The sequence below is a fragment of the Rhinolophus sinicus genome, chromosome 10 (genome assembly GCF_057876585.1).
Source record: "Rhinolophus sinicus isolate RSI-liver-muscle chromosome 10, RSI-T2T, whole genome shotgun sequence".
Taxonomy (NCBI): Eukaryota; Metazoa; Chordata; class Mammalia; order Chiroptera; family Rhinolophidae; genus Rhinolophus; species Rhinolophus sinicus.
The window spans coordinates 5934310-5956465 of NC_142510.1; the positions used below are offsets into that span (position 1 = coordinate 5934310).

The window sequence follows — 22156 nt, forward strand, 5'->3', positions numbered from 1 at the left end:
TCGTACTGTACTTTTCTTCCCCTGAGCAGTTTATGTCAAGATTCTTTTACGTTGTCACATGAGATTTAGTTCATTTCTGTAAATTGCTATGCTGAAACGTTCTCCAAATGAAAGGCATGCAGGCTATTTTCAACGTTTGCTTTGTAAACGATGCTTTAGTGTGAATTCTTGCACGTCATTGCCTGTGTGCATGTGTGTTTCTCAAGGATGTGAACCAAAAACGTTGAGTTTTTGTATCTTTAACTGTACTAGATACTGTAAAGTTGTTCTATGACTTTCAGGCTTTTGGATGTGCTCAGGTAGCGGCAGAAGTCCCAGCCCAGACAGACAGTGTCTCAGAGTGGGTCACTGTGCGTGGCCAGGTCAGTGGCTTTCAGTGAAGGTGCCCCAGGCTTGTAACCCAGGTTCTAGTTGGAGTCGCTACTTTTAAAAACATGTGCGGTTGAGGAGACTGGGAGACACCCAGTTAGGGTGAACCCCAAGATTGACGTCAGTCAGGTCAGCTATAACCAGTTGAATTATAATGTATTTGAACAAAGATGGAGAGTTGTATGTACTGCATACAACCCAGAAATGGTCTGGGTTCTGAGGCGTCAGAGCTTGGTTTCAAATCCGTGCTCTGCTTCCTTTGTAATTTCGGGCACGTCATTTCCCCTCTCTGTCCTTAACTGCCACCTCTGTAAAATGGGGTAATAAGAGTTCCTAGCTCATAGACTTATAGCTGCATGAGGTTACGTATATAAAGTGTTTGGTGCAGGGCCTAGCGTCTAGCAACATTGATGACGTTTGCTGCTATTCTGTCATCCTCTCTCCAACTGTATTCCGTTCCCTGGTACTGTGTCCAGGGGCATAGGCAGAAGCTTTTGGTCATAGCACCTTTCATTTGGTCTCCCTACTGTAGCTTCTGTATTTCGAGTGAATGTGACACCTGGGCCAACTTGACAAGTTGCTTAGCAGACATAATGTAAGTAAAGAACGTACGAGTACTTGTTTAAACAGCTCTGCAGACCTTTTCTAGTGCTTGAAGGAATCTTGTAACAAAACCACTGTGACCTCACTCTTTGTCTAGAGAACTCCATGTAGACAGCTTGTTTGCCACTCTGCTTAGCGTGACGTGGACCCCAGCCAGCTGTGGTGAAAAAACAACAAAGCTCTCAAAGGCCTGTACTTGAGCCTCTGGTGGGAAACCCTTTCCGTTCTTATCTGCCAATCTGGGTAAAAGCCCTTCCTCACCATCAATCAAACAGGCTTTGTACAGGACAGCGCCAGCCGTGATATCTGTCGGGTTTGGGGTGGTTTTGAGTTTCCTGTCTGTGCAGCACGGGAGTGAGTACCCTGGAGTTACCACCTGCAGGGCCATCCTTGGAGGTTTTCCTCCTGGAATGATCTGTCACACAGTCATAGCCAAGAGGGGAATTCAAAAAGTGGCTGAGTGTCCCTGGGTTTTTTTGGTCCAATTATACAATGTGGGTTTCGTTTTAATAACTTGTCATAAAAATTAGTGGATGTGATAGCCAGGTGTCAGGATGAGGTTTCTTTCTGAACGTCAGTCTCCATCAGAAATGGAAGATAAGCTGTGTGTGGAAAGAGAGGTGAAGGAATGGTCGTTAGGTGACTTGGGAAATCTTCAGGATTATGTTTTGACACCTGAAATTGTCGGTGACATGTGGTTTTCATCTGTCCTGAAGTTGGTCTTCTCTGGGCTCCATGGTGCTGTTTTATTGTGAAGTAGCCCAGCTGTGACTCATTTCAGCCATCACTAAGTGTGTGGGTGTGTCTGCATTTTCAAATGCTTTGGTTTTTACCTCGATCCTGGAGCAAACGTGCTGTAGCGGGTTATAAAGATGCTACAGGCTGACGGTACCCAATATCTGGGAAGCTTTCCAAGATCCTGTATTACCCAAAGAGAACAGTGACCTACAGAAGATTCTCGGTCCTTCAGGGACTGGGATCCTGGAATGCCCAGCTGTGTCCTGCCTTTCCAGAAGGTTCTGCAGCACTTCCTGCATGGGTCTGGCCCACGGCCTGGCAAGAGCAGGGCCTCACCTCAACCAACATCTCATTGGCTTTGACCTTCCCCAACCTGTTTTCTTTGCTTGGAATGTTCTTTCCATGTCCCTTCTCTTCCATGAACATCCCTAAAGCTCCCAGCTCGGTCCCTTTCTGTGTTCCTCTATCCTTTTCTCTCCCATGAGTCATGTCCACATTTTCTCTCCCTGAGGTCAGAATTTGGGCTGGTTACATAACGTTACAAATGTTTTTGTCCCTAGAAAGCATCATCTACCTACTGGTCCGTTGCGTTTGCTCTCTGGGTCTCTAAATGTCAGATAATGAAATCTTCTTGTATTTAGCAGTGATCTTTTGTCTTTCTGTGGTTGATATGGTGCCCATTTTCATAATCAGGTATTTATGTGAAAGTTAGGGTCGTCAATCCTGTTTACTCATTACTATTTTATTTCATTGAAGCAAGGAGGAAACTAGAATGCTCTTCTCCTGAAAACTATTGTAACCATGGGCTTTTGGGTTGAAAATTAAATGCTATCTTACTAAAAGAATAGTGAAATCTAAAGAGACCATTTTGTGTGGTCTATAAAAATGTCTCACATAAATAGTTGCTTTTGAAATGGCTCAATTGAAGGATTATTTGGATCTTTCAGAAATGGTGGTGGTGGTACAGTGGTTATCATCAAAGCACGTCAGTCTTCGCGCATGTATCAGTCCCCAGGGAACTACGTATTTATCATGACTTTCACTGTCTCCTTCCTTAAGACTGTGGAAGAAGGAACATGATTTTGGTGTAAATCTTGTCAAGGTCAAGTTCAGCTAGTGCCTGTTTCTAGTCTATATCCCAGGGTCCTGGACCTGGGGCAAGGTGGGGCCTCCTTCCAAATCCTCCCCCACCCTCCACCGGTTACTGTGGCAATCCTGACCCTGAGGTCACTCTTTTCTCTGCATAGCAAGAATCATAATACATCAAAATGTTTTTTTATTTGAGACACAAAAATGCAAAATTGCTGAGATATCAAACATTTTCCGATCAGCTACAATACTGCCACTATGTACAAAAGATCTGATAAATGTGCACACATATAAAAATACAGTATGCATTACCTATGTACAGTACATGTGCAAAATGTATGGCCTTCAAACATGATATGGAATTGATCTCAGGGGTACAAACAGCAAATACAAAGGCATCATGGTTTTTCTTTTAAAAAACAACATAAAGGCAATACCTGAATGGACCCCCGATTGCCATAATATTTTGTTTCTTAAACGAGCACTGGAATAAGCAGGGCTCTGTAGACTGGTATCTTTCTCCTTTTTTTCATAAAGTGAGATGCTAAGACGTAATGTGACAATGAAAATAAGAAGAGAAACACCTATCACGTTGCATTTCTATTGCAAGCAGGAAAAGAAGAAAACTAATTTGTACGTAGAAAGGAAAAACCTTTGCATTACTACTAAATATGTACTATTTCTAAACCAACAAAACAAATCTATACTATTTTACATGAAAACAATAGTGAAATATCTACATCTTTGTGAAAATTATAACCTTAAGTGGGTAATACCTTTTGGGACTGATTTTTGAGATCTCATTAGTCTCAAATGTTAAATAAAAAGTGCCTCCTCCTTTTGGCAAATACTTGGCAATGCCTTTGGTTCCTTTAAAGCAAGTTTGCATTACTGTTGGTTACTTGAGGTTAAGTACGTTAGGTCGATACTAAACCCTTTCCTAAATGCTTCTTCCTCCTACCAGATCAGCAGGTTTTCTTACAGCACAATGTAGAGAGGTAATTGTTAGGAGTCTCGGTGAGTCTATGACCTCAGTTAAAGCTTTGTCTTAGTGTTGGTTGGCACAAAGCTCTGTTAAACACCACAGCTGGGTCTTACCGCCAATGACAGATTTTATCTGATTCCAGACAGCACCTTGTAGATCTGAGATTGCCATCCTGTAGTCACAAAGTTGTGACATTTTTCAGTAATGAGTCACAGAGCAATGTGTTCGTGTGGAGGGTAAGAGCGCTTTTGTAAACATGTGCAGCTTTTTGAATTATAGGCCTCAAACCACAGATTTCTGGTAGAAACCCTCCCTTTACAGTGGTGCATTTCGTCAAATACTGAAAGAAAGGGAGAACGGGGAAAACACGTATGTAGACCTGCTTATTGCCATGCGGACAGTCACTTCACACATAAAAACGTAGCCTGGAAAGGTCACTGAGCAAGACACAGAAAATCTGAAAAGAGTTATTACTACATGGGAATTGTTATTTTCCAGTTTTGACCAAAGCCACTTAACAGAGGAGTGAAGTGCAGTTAGGGTGCTCTCCAAATACAGCTGTGCTTCTGACAAACCTGACCTTCCAGTTAATGTTGTTTTGATGATTTGGGCGAATTTTGTGGCCTCAGGGCAGTGGACAGTCTGTTTGGTATTCTGCTTCCTTGCCTGTAGGCAGGATTCTTGTTTGCAGTGATGATGGCAAAAACAGAGGGTTAGCTGGGAACGTGGTGAAATGGGCCTGTGCTGCTGTGCTGGTGGACACCCAGTGGCTGTTCTCCCCAAGTTCTCTACAATGTCCGCACGCCCCATCTGACAGCAGCGTGGGCGACGCTCGCCCCAGGCGGCCCCTGGGACCGCGTGCGCTGTGTACCAAACATGGCACTTCCCTACGGCCACGTCTGTCTGCAGACAGTGGAAGGACTGTCCCATCATGTGTGGGGACAGCTGTTTTGTCAGCTGTTGTGGCTGGTTTCAGCCTGGGAATTCTGAAGGACTCTGAAGAAAGCTATGTGGCCTGGAATGCTCTGGGGTTGAGGGTGGAGGAAGCGTGAGTCAGCTTTGCTGACACAGTGGGGAGTACGCTCCTGCTCCAGCGCTCTGTCCGCTGACGGCACAGCGCGGCGGCTGTCTCACTGCCATGACTGCCTTCAGTGGGCGGCAGCGCGGAGCAGCACCACACTGGCTTTGCCACTGTCCTTAAGCTGCACTTACAAAAGTGTCAGTTACATGGGTCACAGGACCGTGCAGTTTTCTAAAAGGAAATTTAAATAGATCTCTTTAGTATTATAAAAATATTCATATAAAACAAACACAACTAGTATCTGAGCAAGAAACACTCTGAACTCAGAATACATCTATGTACAAATATGTGGCAAATACTCTACAGTAGATTGCACATTTCAGGAAAAACCCTAGAACATGAACCAGTAACTCTGTCCAAGGGTTTCTAGTACATGCACTGCTGAAATGTACAAGGTGACCACATACCCCTCCACTTCCAAAGACTCTGGAGAAGCTTTGGTGTAACTCGCTGTTCATCTCACCCCGACAACGTGACCTGAGGCCTACAGACACTAGAAAGGTAAGCTTGATTCTACTGCTTGCGGAATATTGGGGGAGATAAGACTGGATGTGAGACAATGCGTTTCTAGGAGGTGTGTCCTTGGCAATGGGATATTCTGCAGGATGACACACACCAGTCCCACCTCTAAGCTACACACATGCAACCAGCTGTTCCAACTGGGCTCAATGGCTGTGGGACTCCCCTGGAACACTCAGAACAGTCCTGTTTAGTAAACACTCCCCCTTCCCACTGAGTGAGGTCAGAGGGCCCCTGGTTGGTGTGTCATTTGGTCGCGTCACATGCTGCGTGTGGTCTGTCCTCACTCGCACCGGGAACGTGTGCTGGGGCCCTGGCGAGCCCACACGGACCAGGCTCAGTGCTCCAGCCAGGACGGGCGGGCCCCGGGGGCTGGTGCGAGTGGTGGCTGGTAGGCTCTGTCACTAGAGACGCCGTACCTGCCTTTCACAGGAAACGCTGGTACGTGAAGTGTGCACCTCGCAACATAGTGTGAGGAGAGGGCAGGCTCAGGAGATGGCATCCTGCGCCCTGCAGGGAGTGTCTTTGGAGAGCAGCCTTCTGGGGCAGATTTCAAGCCCTATTTTAAAAAGCACTAAGGGGAGCTGAGGGCTATAAAACGATCTATGTACACAACTCGGAAAGATGGAGACAGAGTTATTCAACAAGAGTCAGCAGCACTGGCTGTTCAGTCGCCGCCTACAATCCCACTGACACTGACAGTGCTAGGAAGCCATTTCCGTCTGAAGGACGAAGATGCTCAGAGTCTAGGGACCAGATAAGCTCCGGCCAGAACCCCACCGCTAAGACCTTCCTCGGTCAGAAGCCTGCCTGGAGACTCCAGGTGTGCGGCCCGCCCAGGAGGCATAACTCCTGCTGGGCTTGGTCAGATGGTGGCGTTCTGGTCCGCAGTTACTGGATCACCAATTTCTAAACACTTCAGCTACCGTGTGTCCCCGAAAATAAGACCTAACCGGAAAATCAGCTCTAGCATTTATTTTCAGGAGAACATGCCCTGAACGTAAGCCCCAGTGCGTATTTTGGAGCAAGAATTAATATAAGACCCGGTCATATTTTTGGGGAAACGGGGTTCTCACCACAGAGCACACTGAGCACAACTGCCTCTGCCTTGAAACATTCACAGGCGCTTTCAGTTACCAGGGCTGCAGTTTCTGGGCGACTGAATTCTGGAAAAACGGACTTCTCTTACATGTAGTGAAATTTACAAACTGCAATAAAAATTTGAAATCAGATCAGCACTTAGGCAAAAACAAGCCCAGAAATGATTCACAAATTCTTTCCAAATACCAGGTCAGGTTGTCTTTGCACATTACTGTGAGGTCAGCACATACTGACCCAGAGAAACCAGCCTGACCTGAGGGCTTACACAGGTGAGGTGGAGAGCACAGTAATATTTAATAAAAACCTCCACACTTTTTGGTAGATACAAAGTTTTTTTTCAGTTATATACATTTTGTCATATACTTAAATGACTAGTTTGAAATTATTTTGGAAATTCTGTGATAGTTGGCATTTTAGAAAATTCTTAAACTACTCAACAAATATGTGGTAATTTTGGTCTATATAAAAAACAACTAATAAAACCTCCAGTTTTTCAAAATCTAGTGAGAGCTCGGGCATGACATCCAGTTACAAGCCTGTCAAATGGTGACCAGGATAAGCGATGGAGAAGGGGACAGCCAGAGCTGGGGCCCGAGGCCACCCTGGTGACAGTCCAGCCTGGGACTGGGAATGGCAGGCTCTCCCTTGCCCTCGCTTTGCAACTCTCCAGCTCAGAAAAGTGTTTTACGCTAAAGCCTTTTCTTGGTTCTTTGAGATGGGTCTGGTTACCTGAAAGCTAGTCAGTGATTCTTTAAATACAGAAATACAAGTGGCTCAAGTACTCTAGAAATATGCGCGTTATTGAGAGAAATAGGGCCACTGGGGCTACCCAATTCCTTACCCCAGTGCAGGCTGTACAAATCCCAACTTCAGAGTAGACATACAGATGTCTTCTTTACACATTAAATCAATCTGATCAACACAGAGGGTTGCGGATAGAATTTTCAGTGTTATCAATAGACCTGGACTTTTTACAGTGGACTGGTTATGACAGTATTTTGTAGAAATTGTCTGCTTGTGGTGAAAGAGCTTCCATTTAAATTTAAATTTGGAAATCTAAAGTAAGATTCCCAGAATCATAAAATAAACTGCAACACAAAACAGTTACACTGGTTTCTGAATGGAAGCAAAAGTCATCAGCTGGAAGCTGGCGCCGACTGGCGGGGCTCTGGCTGTGCACCGGGCCGGGCTCAGGCCCTTCCTAGGAACTGCATGTGCCGTACAAACCGGCAATGGTGCTTTGAGTGGAGCCGTCTGCCTTTTAGTCAGAGCCCGAAAGTGACCCCAGAGGTTTGAATGTAGTTGATTACCAGAGAACCCTCGTGTCGTTATCCTGTGCGCGTGACTCTTCTGTATGTTTTTATCTAAGATACTTTCCATTCGTTACTGGAGTCTGGAGACACAGATGAGTCTTCCTGGACGGGGGTTTTTCAGAAGGCCCGGTGCTGTGCCAGGTTGCAGACACTGCTGGAGCCAGTGAAATGGTCTCCAACTTGGTTTCCAGGCTGTGACCATCCATTTTTTCTGTGACAGTGTATTTTAATTGCAACAGTGGCTCTGTCTCTAAACTGACCTTCTAGAATCATCTTCATCCTCTTAAACCTCATGAACTGGGAGACAAGAAGTCTGTGACATTAGTCCCATGGCAATGGTAGGTCTTGGGGATCTAGGAAGTCAGCAGAGAACATGCTGGGAGCAGTGGCGCTGAGAGGAGTGAGGCCCGACGACGAGGGGGGCATGGTGATGTCTAACCACTCCATGTTGTCCAAGTTGGAGTCAGAAAGGTCCAGTGACAGGCAGGGAGTACTCGCAGCAAACTGGGCCTCGGCCGTCTCCATGGGCGAGTGCGAATGGTCCAGCACGCTCGCGTGACTCAGCAGGTCGTTGTGCATTTCCTGCATCAGAGAGAAGGGCTCCCTGTCTTCACTGCTGCTCTGTAGCGGAGCAATTTCATTGGCTGAAGGTAAAGTTCCATCCAGGAAAGCTTCCAGTTGGTTCTCTAAGCTGGCAGATAAGCTGCTCATGGGCTCTAAGGATATGGGTGGTGCCATTTGCACCTGCGGTGGTGGCCGGGACACCACGGTGCTGACCGGCATTGTGGTGATGCTGGCCGTCACTGGTCTCATTTTGGAAATAGGAGAAGGCTCTTCCTTTATGGGGAGGGAAATCTCTGCAAAATAACGCAAGTAGTTAGTAAGCAAAGATTTACTATTTACAATTCTTACTAATTACTCAGACAAGTATTTTGCTGTTTTGCGGTGACTTATACACAGTCCATCTTAGAGGTAGGCATCTTAGACAATGTCTTTGGTCCTTGATAAGCGCTTGGATGACAGATCATTTTAGTTAGACAGATAAACATTTGTTTGTGACATTCTGATATGCGTTCAATTCTTTTCAGTAAGAGGAAGCAATAAAAGCAGTTATAGATGCTTCAGACAGGGCCCCTGATCCCACACTGTCTCGCGGATGTACCTCCACAGATGCACGGCGCTCCCAGGTGGGCGTGGAGATGCACCCCAAGTGGGTGCAGCCTGAGGCACACCCTTCACACCGTGAGGAGGCTTTGTTGTTGCTGCTGAACTCTGTGCCCTTCTAGCCATCTTACGTCACTACAAAGCACAGCTAACACGTGGCTCTTCTCACCTTATTTTGCTCCCTTTTCTGGTCTTGTTTTCTGAATCTATATAAAATCTTGAGGATGGTAAATGTCTTAATAAGCACTAATTGTGTGTTATTTCTTGCCAGATTCAGCAAATTAATGGACCATTTGCTATAGATACCAGTGTTCACTTAGTTACATATTTGTAACTTTCATGGGTCTGATTTGTTTTTATTACATGCAGATACACTAGGAAAAATGGAGTTAATGACAGCTCTTACAATTCAATGGTTGGGATGCGTAAATAAGTGAGAAAAAACTGAAGATTTGCTTCCTCTATATGAAATGTCCACTGTGTGTACTGCGTGTGTTTTTAGGACAGTTTGTTCTTTCTGTTCTCTGTAGTCATCTCTGGAATTGTTTTGAAAGCTGAAAGTGCAATCTAAGTAACTAGTCTTATATTCAACTATTTAAATCTGTTCTCATCATTACTGGTATTTACAATAAGATGAAATAACACACTCATTGGATACTTTGCCATAAAAAATCATTCCTTTTAGAAAATAACTCACTTGTGTGATAACTTTGTCACATCTTAATTTCCAAGTTTAGGCTGTAAAAATTATTTTTTTAAATCACTTTAAAAAGTCTTATTTTCACATTTGGTAAAAAGCATTTTTTAAAATCTTAAATTCAGAGTATGGAATATCTATTTTTCTGAGTTTAAATTATTTTGCAAGGTCAATATAGTTCTTAGCAAAAAAAAAAAAAAATGCTGTTCGCACATGGAGATCTGTAGTCCAATATCAAACATTACAACAAGGTCATTAAACTCCAAATCAAATAGTACCTGGTATGAGTGGAGAGATTTTATGACTATTAAAAAATCACAATAAGACCCTTTTCATTAGGGAAATTTAAGAATAAATATTCCAAAATAGCATTTGCATTTTTGAAATACTGATTTTATACTTATTTTTCAAGATATGTAATGAGGCAGAGAGCTCCTTGATGGTGTGTGTATGTGTGGTTTACATCCCTTATCCCTTTTAACAAAGTTACTAGAATCCAAGCTAGGCAACTTGGTTGTTACAAAATGAACTCATGAATTGGGATGTTTTTATCCCATCCCCAGTGAATGATACAACATACAGAACAAGTTTGAGGTTTTTCAGTGTGGCATTTAAATCGGGTTCTACTTTGCTATTTTGAGATGGGTTTTTTTTCAGCGGTGTATATCTATGGGTAAATCTAACATTGTCTCACTTTTTTAACCTGAAACAATGGCTTTTCCTCCAAGTATAAGTTGTTTTAATGGCCTCACTTGAACAGATTTTTACACAGTAACTGCAGTGAGTTAGAATGCGTGAGCTGCATAGGAAAGCTCTTGTGCTGAGGAGAGGGGCGCGGTGGGGCGATGGGACCCACCTCCGCTCTTGATGAGGATGTCGAAGAGGTCGTCCATCTGCTGGCTGTGGGCGCTGGAGACCTGCAACAGAGCAGAAGCCAGGTCAGCTTGCTTTCACACAAACCTGGGCGCCAGGCACCTGGGAGCACTAAGGGGCCTTACAGGACGGCTCGTTCTAATCGTGGTAACTTTGAGGTCCCCCTGAAAAGTTACACCATTTATTCAAAGTATCACAGCTGGTTAATTGACAGCAAGAATGGGGCTAGTACCCAGCCCAGCTGGGGACACTGATTGCATTTTGAGAGGTTTCTATACTTTCTTTTAAAAATGTCTTTACTCATTTGCGTGTAGGTACAAATACAAAGTACGGATAAGTGAGCATGCTATGTTTCAGCTTTAATTGAGAGTAGCCTTACTTACAGACAGTAAACTGCACTTTTATGAAGTAGACAATTTGACGAGTTCTGAGGTACGCATTCACCCATGGGACTGTCAACAAAGTCAAGGTAAAGAATGTATCCAGTGCTCCTAGTTTCCTCAGGCGCCTTTGTAATAATGCTTCCCTCATCCTGGATTAGTTTACATTTTCTAGAGTTTTATATAAATGGATTCATATAGTATGTACTCATTTCTGGGGGGAAGGGGTAGCTTCTTTCACTGAATATAATTTTGAGATTTATCCACGTTGTACAGTATATCTTAGAAATAGTTCACTCCTTTCTATTGCTGAGAAGATTTTCCTTGTAAGGAAATACCAGTTTGGGTTGTTTCTAGTTTTCGGCTATTACAAATAAAGTTGCTGTGAGCATTTGTGTACAAGTCTTTGTACAGACATATGGTTTCTTTTCTTTCCATAAATACAGAAATGACTGTTTACAAATTATTTATCATTCAATTACAGTTGTCATACAATATTATATTAGTTTCAGGGGTACAACATAGTGGTTAGACATTTCTCTCACTGATCTGCTATCATGCACAGTTATCACAGTATTACTGATTATATTCCCTCTGCTGTATTTTATATTCCTGTGACTCTTTTATACTTCCTGTGGCAATTTGTACTTCTTAATCCCTTCCTCTTTTTCACCCAGCCTCCTGCCCCCAAACCCCTGGCAACCATTAGTTTGTTCTCTGTATCTGGAGTTTTGTTTGTTCGTTTGTTTTAGATTCTACATATAAATGAAATCATATGGTATTTGTCTTTCACTGTCTGTCTTATTTCACTTAGCATAATGCCCTCTAGGCCCATCCATGTTGTCACAAATAGCAAGATTTCATTCTTTTTATTGCTGAGTACCAGTCCATTGTATCTGTATGCCACATCTTCTTTATCCAGGTGTCTCCTGATGGCCACTTAGGTTGCTTCCATATCTTGTCTATTGTGAATAGCGCTGCAGTGAACATAGGGTGAATATATCTTTTCAAATTAGTGTTTTGGGTTTCTTCAGGTAAATACCCAGGAGTGGAATTGCTGGGTCATAAGGTAGTTTTATTTTTAATTTTTTGAGGAACCTCCATACTGCTTTCCATAGTGGCTGCACCAATCTGAAATCCCACCAACAGTGCACGAGGGCTCCCTTTTCTCCACATCCTCACCAACACTTGTTTGTTGATTTATTGATGATGATCATTCTGACTGCTGTGAAGTGTTATCTCATTGTGGTTTTAATTTGCATTTCCCTGATGATCAGTGATGCTGAGCATTTTCCGTATGTCTGTTGGCATCTGTATGTCCTCTTTGGAGAAATGTCTGTTCAGGTCCTCTGCCCATTTGTTAGATTGTTTGGCTTTTTGGTGATAAGTTTATGAATTCCTTATATATTGGATATTAACCCCTTATTGGATGTATCATTGACGAATATCTTCTCCCATCCAGTAGGTTGTCTTTGCATTTTGTTGGTTTCCTTTGCTGTACAAAACTTTTTAGTTTGGTATAGTCCCATTTGTTTTTTCTTTTCCCTTGCCCGAGGAGACATCTAAAAAAATATCACTAAGAGTAATGTCAGAGAGTTTACTGTCTGTTTTCTTCTAGGAGTTCTATGGTTTTAAGTTTTCCATTTAAGTCTTTAATCCATTTTTTTGTTTATTTTTGCATATAGTGTAAGAAAGTGATCTAGCTCCATTTTTTTGCATGTATCCAGTTTTCTAAACATCACTTATTGAAGAGACTACTTCCCCCCATTGTATATTCTTGCTTCCTTTGTCATAGATTGACCACATAGGCGTGGGTTTATTTCTGGGCTCTTGAGGCTCATAATCAATGGCTCAGTGTGGGACTGCATCACATACATGTTCCCTCAGTTATTCTCTGGCCAGTGATTCTAGAGCATTCATTATATGCATGCCAGGTGTCTCTGTTACTGAGGAATCTTGTCAGTTGAGGCACATAATCACGTAGCCAAAGCTAACTGAATTTTAGATATGCAGAAAGAAATAACACTCAAACCACCGGGGGAAAAAATAATCAAAACTGTCAATTTTTTAAAAAGGAGCTAAAAAAGCAAAATGAAATTGATTTATATCCAAAGCCCAAAGTGTGGCATCTGGATTTGTTAAGAAGGATACAAATAAGACAGACATGGAAAGAAGACACCACCTCAGTCACTACCCACACTACAGGTAATGCTTCTGTGTTTCATTATGTGGTCTTTATCTAGACTCGGCTTTTCAGAGGCCCAGGAGGGAAACTGCACCCAGCCTCTGGACGGCATCTTTAGAGAGAGGTGCTGTAAAGCTTGGGGGAAGGGCCAAAACACACTGAGATAAACCTGTTCTTGCCTTTGTCAGGATCTTACCACAAATGCCTGGAAGCTCCTGAGGAAAGGGGTTCCTTTCAGCTCCTGACATGCGAGGAGCTTGGATGGCTCCCAAAAGATTCTGATAAGCATCTGCCATCCTGGTTCAGGTCCAGGCCAGACTTTACTTCCTGAGGTGCGTCCATCCATGCTCATTATGCTGTCAACAAGTGTGGATGAAAGGCACGTACCAAACTGTTGTAATAAAATGTCTTGGCACCTATTGTCCATCCTTAACAGTTAAGTGAGGGAGTTCCTTTCTGTGCACAAATGTGGACTGTGAATTTGATCAATCCATCAAACAAGCCAGAAATCTAAAGTGATCCCCATTCTTCCTCTTTCTGAAAGGAAAAATGAGCCCAGATTTGTAGGCTAGGCACCCATCCCCGAGCAGAGAGGCGTGTGCCAAGCAGATCTGAAAGGTACTCTCTTTTACAGAGTGTCTGGAAAAAAAGGCATCCCAGGACTGAGTCAGGGTTTCAGCTGCTCTCACCTGTGGATGGTCCCATCTCGCCTCATTAGCACCATTAAATCACAGCCACAAATTCCTTCCCTGAGGTCCTGAAATTGCCCGTCCATTGGGAGACAATGGCACTATGTTGTCAGTACCCATAACAACGCTAAGCAGAGATTGGGGGCTCCCCTAGGAACGCGGGATGGGGAAAGCGGGTGGCCTCTTGCCTGCAAATTCAGGAATCAAGCACCACATCTAAGGGCCACTGCCACCCAGAAACGAAATGGAGTTCCTTTCTTCCCTTTTCCTTCAGACATGATTCATATGTGACATTTGTGATCTCCTGTGTTTGAATTTTTATAAGCTGATGGGTGTTGGCAGAAATGTTAATCCTTTTTAAAAGAAAGCTTCAGCTTTCTTCTTCTTTCCAGCAGCCCGAGTGAATAGTAATCAAAGATCTGAGCAGAGCCACTGCCATGTTCTTATTCCACAATGGCTTCTCCCCTGATTTTGACCTCCAGGGTGTGCAGTGCACTCCAGGAGAGGAAGGGAAAGGAGGTGGGGAAAGAACGGCAGAGAGGTGGAGGAGAAAAGGTGGGGAGATTGAGTTTTTGGTGTATTTCCACTGAGGAAAGAGGAGAGATGGTGAACAAAGGGCATCTAAGACAGAATGTCATCTACATCTGGGAGGAGCTGTGGGTCCAGAAATAAATCAGATGTCATCAATATCTTGCAAGAAGTCACCATCTAATAGAAAGAAAACATGCAAAGCCCTGATCTGAACTCGCTTCTGTAATAAGTACTGAGATGCCAGAGGAAGGCTCGAGCTTTGCTGGGAAGGTCTCGGGGTAAATCTGCCCAAGACGATACCTGGAACAGATGTTAAGTTGGCCAGGTGAGGCAGGGGGAGGGGGTGAGGAAGACTACCAAGAACAAAGAAAGGTGGGTTAACCAGTACAGGGGTACTGGTCAAGGCGTAAAGATTTGGGTGAAGGGAAGGTGGGGTGCTGCAGTCAGCCAACTGAAATAGACCTGAATGTTGTTTCACCAAAACGATCAGCTCTGTGGAGGAGGCTGGAGCAGCAGCTGCTCACCCTTCAGGAGATGGGCCAGTAGGCGTGGTCTTCCCCCACTCCAGCCACTGGTCCTGCCTCCATACTGACAGGCCGTAAGCCTTTCCCACAATCACATGGAAAATGTGTTAAAAATGATTTCTAGAAACTGTTCATTAGAACAGGGATTCAGGAATATGTAGTTTTAGAAAGTTCTCCCATGTATTTCCATGCACAGAAAAGGCCAGAAACACTGTCTACAATTACTGTTTATGTCATGGCACACAGCAGTGCAACTACAGTGGACCTCGGTTTTCGAACATAAGCCCTTCCGAAAGACCGTTCTGAAGTGTTCAAAAACCGAGGCACGGTTTCCCCATAGAAAGTAATTCAAAATGGATTAATCCGTTCCAGACTTTTAAAGTCAACCCCTAAAACTGCAAATTTAGCATGAATTTTACGGCATCCGTAAACCAAAATGTTCATCAACAGAGACATTCGAAAACAGAGGTACCACTGTACTTGGAACAAGTATTTGATTCTGTTAGTTTTTCGTGCCCAGCGGCGAGGTTGGGGTGGGAGGGGTAAGAGCATCTGAGCAAAAGCCTGTAACTGTTGCCACGAGAGTAGTAGGGTGGGATTTCCTCTACAGAGCACCTACTGTGTGCTAGGAAGAAGTAGCATGCTAACCCGAGATCAATGGGCAAGAGGGGCTCAAAAGAGGACAGGATTTGAAGGCACGTCATCGTACGACACAACACCCTGGCGTATAGTAACGCTCCCCTACCTCTTCTCCCTGTGGTGCCTCCCAGGACCAGTAGCCCATCCCCACGCCCATGTTACGCATATGGTACAAAGAACTGGATGTTCTGACTGACTCATCCTGGCCCCACCCCTCTAAGAAAGCAAGTGCTGCTGTCAGAACGCAAATAATTCATATTTTTTTCCCTCCAAATGCTGCGCATTCTCCATACCATCAGTCGCCAATTTTCACCTCTCAATATATATTTTTTCCTCAGGATTAACTCGAACCATTTCAATCTGAGAATATTGGCTCTCTACATATTTCCATAATAAGCGTCATCACCATAACGATAATAGCTACTACTTTTTGAGCCACCAAAACTGCAAGACCCAGTACAAGATGTTTGAAAACACACTAATTCTTACAACACCCTGTGTGGTAGGTAAAGAAGAGTGGCTTAGAGATGAAACGCGCTCAGAGATGAGGAACTTGCCCTGAGGTCGCAGCCGCTGAGGAGACAGCTGCCCTCGAACCCGAAGCAGCTCACTGGGAGCCTGGGCCACCACCACAATGCCACTGTCCCTTGGCTCAGTCTCCCTCTGGAAAATCACGTCAATGACTAGGTGAGATTCGGATTTTTTTCCCCCCAGTTTGGGCTGTACATTATGAACTACATGGTTAATGAGGGGGTGAGGTGGGGACAAATTACAAGCTGGGGCCTGCCTGTAAGAAGAGTGCTGCCGCTCCCACATGCCTGAATCTGAGGAAGCCTCGGAGTGTAGGATGCAGACCGCCTGTCATTCGTTGCCTGGGGGCTGCTGTGAGGTCAGACCACTGCAGGAAATCCCGCCCCGTGCTGGCTGCACAGGCCCAGTGTGACAGCTCACCACGGGCGGCCAGGTCCGGTTCTGACGATGGCCTGAGCCCTTCTTTTGAAACTGCCTGCATGGGCTAGAGAGGAGTGGCAGCTCTGCCAGCTGGCGAGGACAGTCCTCGTCCCTCTGCGTGTTCATTCGCACCGCAGCAGGGGCGGTGAGGGGCAGTCGGGACAGAGACGGCCTGGGGCGGGCGGCTGAGACCCGGGCTAGACGGGACGTACCACAGGGACACCACTAGCTGCTGCCTCTGAAGCTGGACCTGTGGCTTAGCCAGGCCTGGCTTTGGAGCCCAAGCTTCCAGTGTCACAGCTAATTTCTGAGTTATGTTTACTAACACTTCATGTAACATTTGAGCAGTACTTTTCATTCTTTTAATCATGGCTAAGAGGAAACATCACAGACCATCACAACTGAAGGTGATTTTTGTAATTCAGCTTGTCCAATAACTTTTTCTCATCCCTCCCATTCTTTCTTCCCTCCCTCCCTCCCTCCTTTCTTGAACAAAAAGGGGGCTATGCCATAAACCTGACAAGCTCAGGGGACCACACAGCAGGCCCGACAAACTCAGAGACCGAAAGTAACGAGGAAGATGGTCTCATCACAACTTCCTAACTGGGCAGCTCAGAGCGGTCGCCGCCTCCCAGGCCTGTAAGGTCAGTGTTTACTGCAAGTGAGCCCTGGCTGTTGTTTTTATGCCTCTAGGATAACACATCCATGTTCTTTTCTCCTCGAAGGCACAAGCACCGGAAGAGGCCACAGAGGAGGCCACAGAACCCCCGGCTGCTACCTTGCTCCCCACATGCAATCACTACGTGCTGTGAACGTTGTTAAGTGCCCTGAACCCACCATGTAAACGAGGTATGTGTTTCTCCCCTGTGCCTTCAGTGCAACGCAGAGATTTCCCCGCTACGCCGCCTCCTGTCTGTCCCCTTCATCTACCCCCGGTGGATGTCACCTAACCCTCCTTACATCTCTTCTTTGACCCTACTGTATGAAATAAGCTGCAGAACTGCCCTTCTCAGGGTGGTCACTTTGTAAGTTATATAAATGTGCAGGCAGTGTCACACACCTGAAAGCAGTGTAATAATGTAGGTCAAGTGTCACTGAAAAGTAAAAACGGCCCTTCTTGGGAGCATTTTGCTTCCCCGCCACCTCCCCCTCTTTCTGTTCTACTTTCCCTTCATCTCTTGTCCCATCCGTTCTCCCTTCCCTTCTCTTCTCCCACTCAGACAAGTCAAATACTGTATGATCTCCCTTATATGTGGAATCTTAAAAATAAACAGATACAGAGAATAAGCTAATGGCTGCCAAAGGTGAGGGGGTGGGAAGGTAAGAATTTACGAAAACTTGTACACATTCAATGAAAAAACGAAACAAAATGAGTACTGTACCTAGCCCATTCAATAAACATTTTAAAAATTACGTCGTAGTTTCCCAAATATATTTTTAAAAATTCTAAGGACATAAAAATGGACTAATATATATAGCAGAATGTTAATAGAAGGACTTTGGGACCACTGGTGATTGTTTTTCTATTGCACTTTCCTGGGATTTCCAAATTTTCTAAATGAATCCACATTTTTATAATTAGAAAACAAGTTATGCAAACAGAAATGTTAAGTGACACATTAGTGACAAGCTCTTCAGGAGCGTGGTAGCACTTCCCTTGAAGGAAAAGCTGACAGCAGACTGTTTCAAAACTTTAGACGTACCAACATCTCTCTGAATCTATGAGCATTTAGGAGACCTGGTCAGTGCTGAGATTTGTCTTCATTTTCCATGACTAGCAAGGTGTCACATAGGGGGAGGAGTTTATGTAGCAGAAAAAGGACCTGTGTAACAATCACCTCTGTCCTAAATGAGCCAGCCCAGGCCCCACAGAAAACCTTAAACGGTGAACCCGGAATTTGAGTAACTGCAGGTTAGAGCTGCTGAAATCTGTTTGGAAGTTGGAGTGTTCACAGTAAAGGACATTTTGATTTTAAATTGCATATAAAATGAAAAGAAGGCTCCTATGAAACGTGCTTCTACTAAGGCAAGTCAGAAAAGGGATTCAATTCAATGCAGGCACCCGAGGCCAGGCCCTCACTTACCTCTGGGAGGGAGGCCTGGGCGCTGCGCGTCTGCTTGATGGCCTCCTCGTAGCGGGGAGGGTCTTTCGTCTTGGGGATGGGGCTCCCAAACAGAGCGTGCTGGACGACAAACTGCTGGGGTGGAGGGGGCGAACTAGGCTGTGACAAACAGAGGAGCACATGTCAGCTGTGGGCAGTAAGCTTCCTCGTGGCCTGGCCGGGCTCAGCCCTACCGTTCCTTACGCGGTGGCCAAACCACGGGATTCCTAAGCCACCGAGGCTTCCGACCTAAGAGCTATGAGGCTGACGGCACAGGTGGGCATCGTCACTGTAATGCCGGCCAAGCCGCCCCTAACAGCGGTCAGCAGGGTATTTCCGGCTACTTCCCCCATGAATGCGGATCCTCAGTGGCCCCAAGCCTAACGCTGCGGGCTCTGCACCCGGCCACCCAGGAAGCGTGTCACTGCAGTCCCCACAGGACTACCGACCTTGCTGGCAGGCTTCGGCCCGTTCTGCAGGGGTGGCAGGGCCACGCTTCTGGACTGGAGAGCGCTGCTGGGGGCCTTGTTAGTGAAGGGCTGGGGGCCTGCCGGGGCGGGTGGTCTCTGATACGGGACAGCTGGAGCGGCCGCCGAGTTTGCAAACACCTGCAGTGGGGAAATGCCTTCCCATCAGTATGTTCTTTGATTTTTCCTACTAAAGGAAACCATATTTCAAACACGTTGGCAAACGATTTCTACAAAGGGCCACAGAGTATATAGTTTAGGGTCTGCGGGCCGTGTGGTCTCTGGTGATCGCTCACGTCTCCCGCTGCAGGCAGAGGCAGCCAGAGCGTAAACACACACATACACGAGTGGGCTGGCTTTTCACAGAACTACCAGGTGGCCCGCAGCCACATCTGCCCCCGGATCTTCCATCAGTGGTCCCTTTACTCAGTGGCCCGTCTTTGATGGCAGTGGGGCAGTGCTTTGTGGGAAAGCAGCATTTGCTCAGTGGCATTTTCCTTGTGACAGCTGAGTTGGTAACATTCCTCACTAGGGTGATCTCGTCTCCTCTCCTGGCTTTATTTAATGTTCACGATTAATCTGATAATCCCCAAGCCCACCTCTCTTCCAGCCTTGCTCCCAACTGCCAGGCCACACTTACAACATTTACAAACATAAATTTGGGACATTGCACATTGAATATATTCCAAACTAAATTTCCTCCTTTCTTCTCTCCACCCCCAGGCTTCGAGGCAAAGTAAATCCTGGTTGTGCGATTTAAACTTTAGGAAGTGGAGCCATCAGTCCAGCCTGCCTTCTCCCCCCACTGCTTCCACTTCTTAGAAAAGCCTCTTCAGTCAGGCCTGTTCTCTGCTGTCCTGCTCCAGGTCCTTACCACCTCTCCCTGGAATGTGCCCTCACCTGCCTGCCTCCACCGCGGTGAGCCTCGGCACACACCCGACGGAGCCCCCACGCTCACTGGCTCCGCTGCCTTTGGGGTAAAATCCCAGTCTTTGGCTGGTGTGCAAACTTCCTTCCTACCCGGCCCCCTTTTCCATCCTCCCCAAAAGGCTACACATACTGTGGCCACACTCAGTTTTCTAGTTTCTTGAAAATTTGTCCAAATCCTAACAGGGCCCCATTTACAGTCTGCGCCCTTCCAAGAAGCCGTCTTCTGCTCTGTCAGGCAGAGGGGAGCACCTCGTCCTGTGGAACCACAAAGTGTTTTGTTTAGGCCGCAGCAAGAGCCAGAAGTTTTAGGGCCTTTTACAAAGTATGGCCATGATATTTAACTGTATTTCACAGAACTGATTTGCTTATAAAAATACTTACTATACTTCATGCCACTAGTATCCTGAAAGTAAAAATTTTATCCCCTATATTTTTACTATAAATATAAACATTTTTTAAGCATGAAAGTATACATGTGTGTTCTTACATCACTGTGAACAATACAACTGTGGGTGATGAGTTCTGTAAGTGTACTCTTTGCAAAGGTGAATTTCCTTGTATTTGGTAAAAAAATTCTTCCTTTAAATTGGAAGTAATGATTCCTAATTCTAGTATTTGGAGACTTAATGAATAAGCCCTTATTATCCTGGCTATATACTGTTTCTCTTCCCTAAAACAAAACTGTCTTAACATTTGAACGTTCACTAAGCTTATCACTACACTAAAATGTTACTTTGAGCCCAGATGAAGTAAAATGCAAGAACTCCTTGCTCCCTGCATCTCTGAGGAGGGTCCAAGAGAGCGTGGGTGCTGGTGTGACCACTGATGGCCGAGAAGTTGTTTCTGTGTGCCCCTCAAGGTGTCATAGCAGACAGCTCACACCACCCTGGGGGGCATCTACAAGTACACCTGATATCCAGGTTCTTTTATGTTGAAGATGAAAACTCGGGGACTAACCGTTCTCAAGGTTTAAAATAGTAAGACCTATTTTTGAGGCCTTAAGATTTTTCTGGCAAGGAGGTGTACACACAACGCCACCTGCTGGATAAGTGGGAATTTTGGTAACTTTGGGGGCTATTTAAACATCTGAACTTTCAGGTGGGAACTTGGGTAGAGGACACTGAGCCAGACAGAGATCACCACCATCACTTTATAGATGAGGAAACTGACAGAGAAAGAAAGTGAACTGTGTGTAAGGCCCAACACGTAAGACCCAACACGTAGGCAGTGGTGACCCAGGATGACAGCCAGACCTAGACCTTCTGGCTCTTAACCTGTGAGATGGCAGACTCTGAAAATACGAAGATCTTACTCCAGATAACATTTCAGACAGTATCTTTTTCATCTTCAAATGTCTTTTCCCAGGAAAATGAGTAATTTGACTCAGGAAATTCTATATATAAGGATAAAAAAAAAATACCTTTGAAAATTTTACTTGGAAGAGGGGTTTAACTGTTAAGATGAGCTACCTTTTAGTAACAGAGGACTCTTTCTCTCTCCCAAATAACTGGATAACCTGCAGCCAAATGGCATCTGACCTGAGGCTCCCGTGATGGTGGATGGATCACAGAAAAGAACAAACAGGAATGTCACCGGAGGACGAGAGACGAGAGGACAAAGCAGAAAGTCTGCCACTGGTTAGCATTCACCAACCTTTCTGACCTGCTGTGGCTGGCTGAGCACACGCGGCATGAATGGGTCTTGTTTCTGAGGCCCAGTCTGGGCCAAGCCCGACGACAAAGCAGCGGTCACCATCTGAGGCTGAGTCTGGATTCCTGTTTGCGGTGGAGTCTAGGAGGCAAAAAAATAAATACAATAATTGTCAAAATCAAAGTTAGAATCGAGTTGAGCTGTAGAAGAACTGGTCACTTGGGGACAAATCTGAAATAAGATAAACTGTTTACAGATACACACTTCCACTCACCGCCACCTAAATTTGAGCCTCAGCAATTCTAAACCAGAGTTAAACACCAGACAGTTACTTTCATGCTCTTACTGTTCCTTAAGTGGCTCAGATTTTCCTTTGAAAATTTTGGGAAAATAGGAAATAAAAAAAACCACAGCAGGTCTACACCTACTAGGTCACGTGTTGTAATAATTTTGAGAAATGTGTGAGGGTTAACTGTCCAGAGTCCTGCTTTGAAGGACACTCGCTGGAGACAGTCAGCCAGGAGCCAGGCACACAAGCCCAGAAGGAAACGCGGTTCTTCTTCCCAGAACAACTCT

The 22156-nt window shown here is 45.1% G+C and overlaps 1 protein-coding gene across 8 annotated transcripts in view; it reads right to left on the reverse strand.

Annotated features, from left to right (window-relative positions):
- Positions 1–2969: 2969 nt before the first annotated feature.
- The window catches only part of MRTFB (myocardin related transcription factor B), a 236981-nt gene continuing 217794 nt past the window's right edge, over positions 2970–22156 (reverse strand). For 5 of the 8 annotated variants that reach the window (XM_019750669.3, XM_074322639.2, XM_074322642.2 and 2 more), the window contains 5 exons: positions 21584–21721; positions 18983–19141; positions 18516–18653; positions 10516–10576; positions 2970–8655 (listed from right to left, as the gene is read on the reverse strand). In XM_019750669.3, the coding sequence (XP_019606228.3) occupies positions 8120–8655; positions 10516–10576; positions 18516–18653; positions 18983–19141; positions 21584–21721 (1032 nt within the window). In that variant the 3' untranslated portion in view covers positions 2970–8119. The remainder of the gene's footprint in view (positions 8656–10515; positions 10577–18515; positions 18654–18982; positions 19142–21583; positions 21722–22156) is intronic. The other 3 variants (XM_074322643.2, XM_074322641.2, XM_074322644.2) reach the window with 1 other exon arrangement.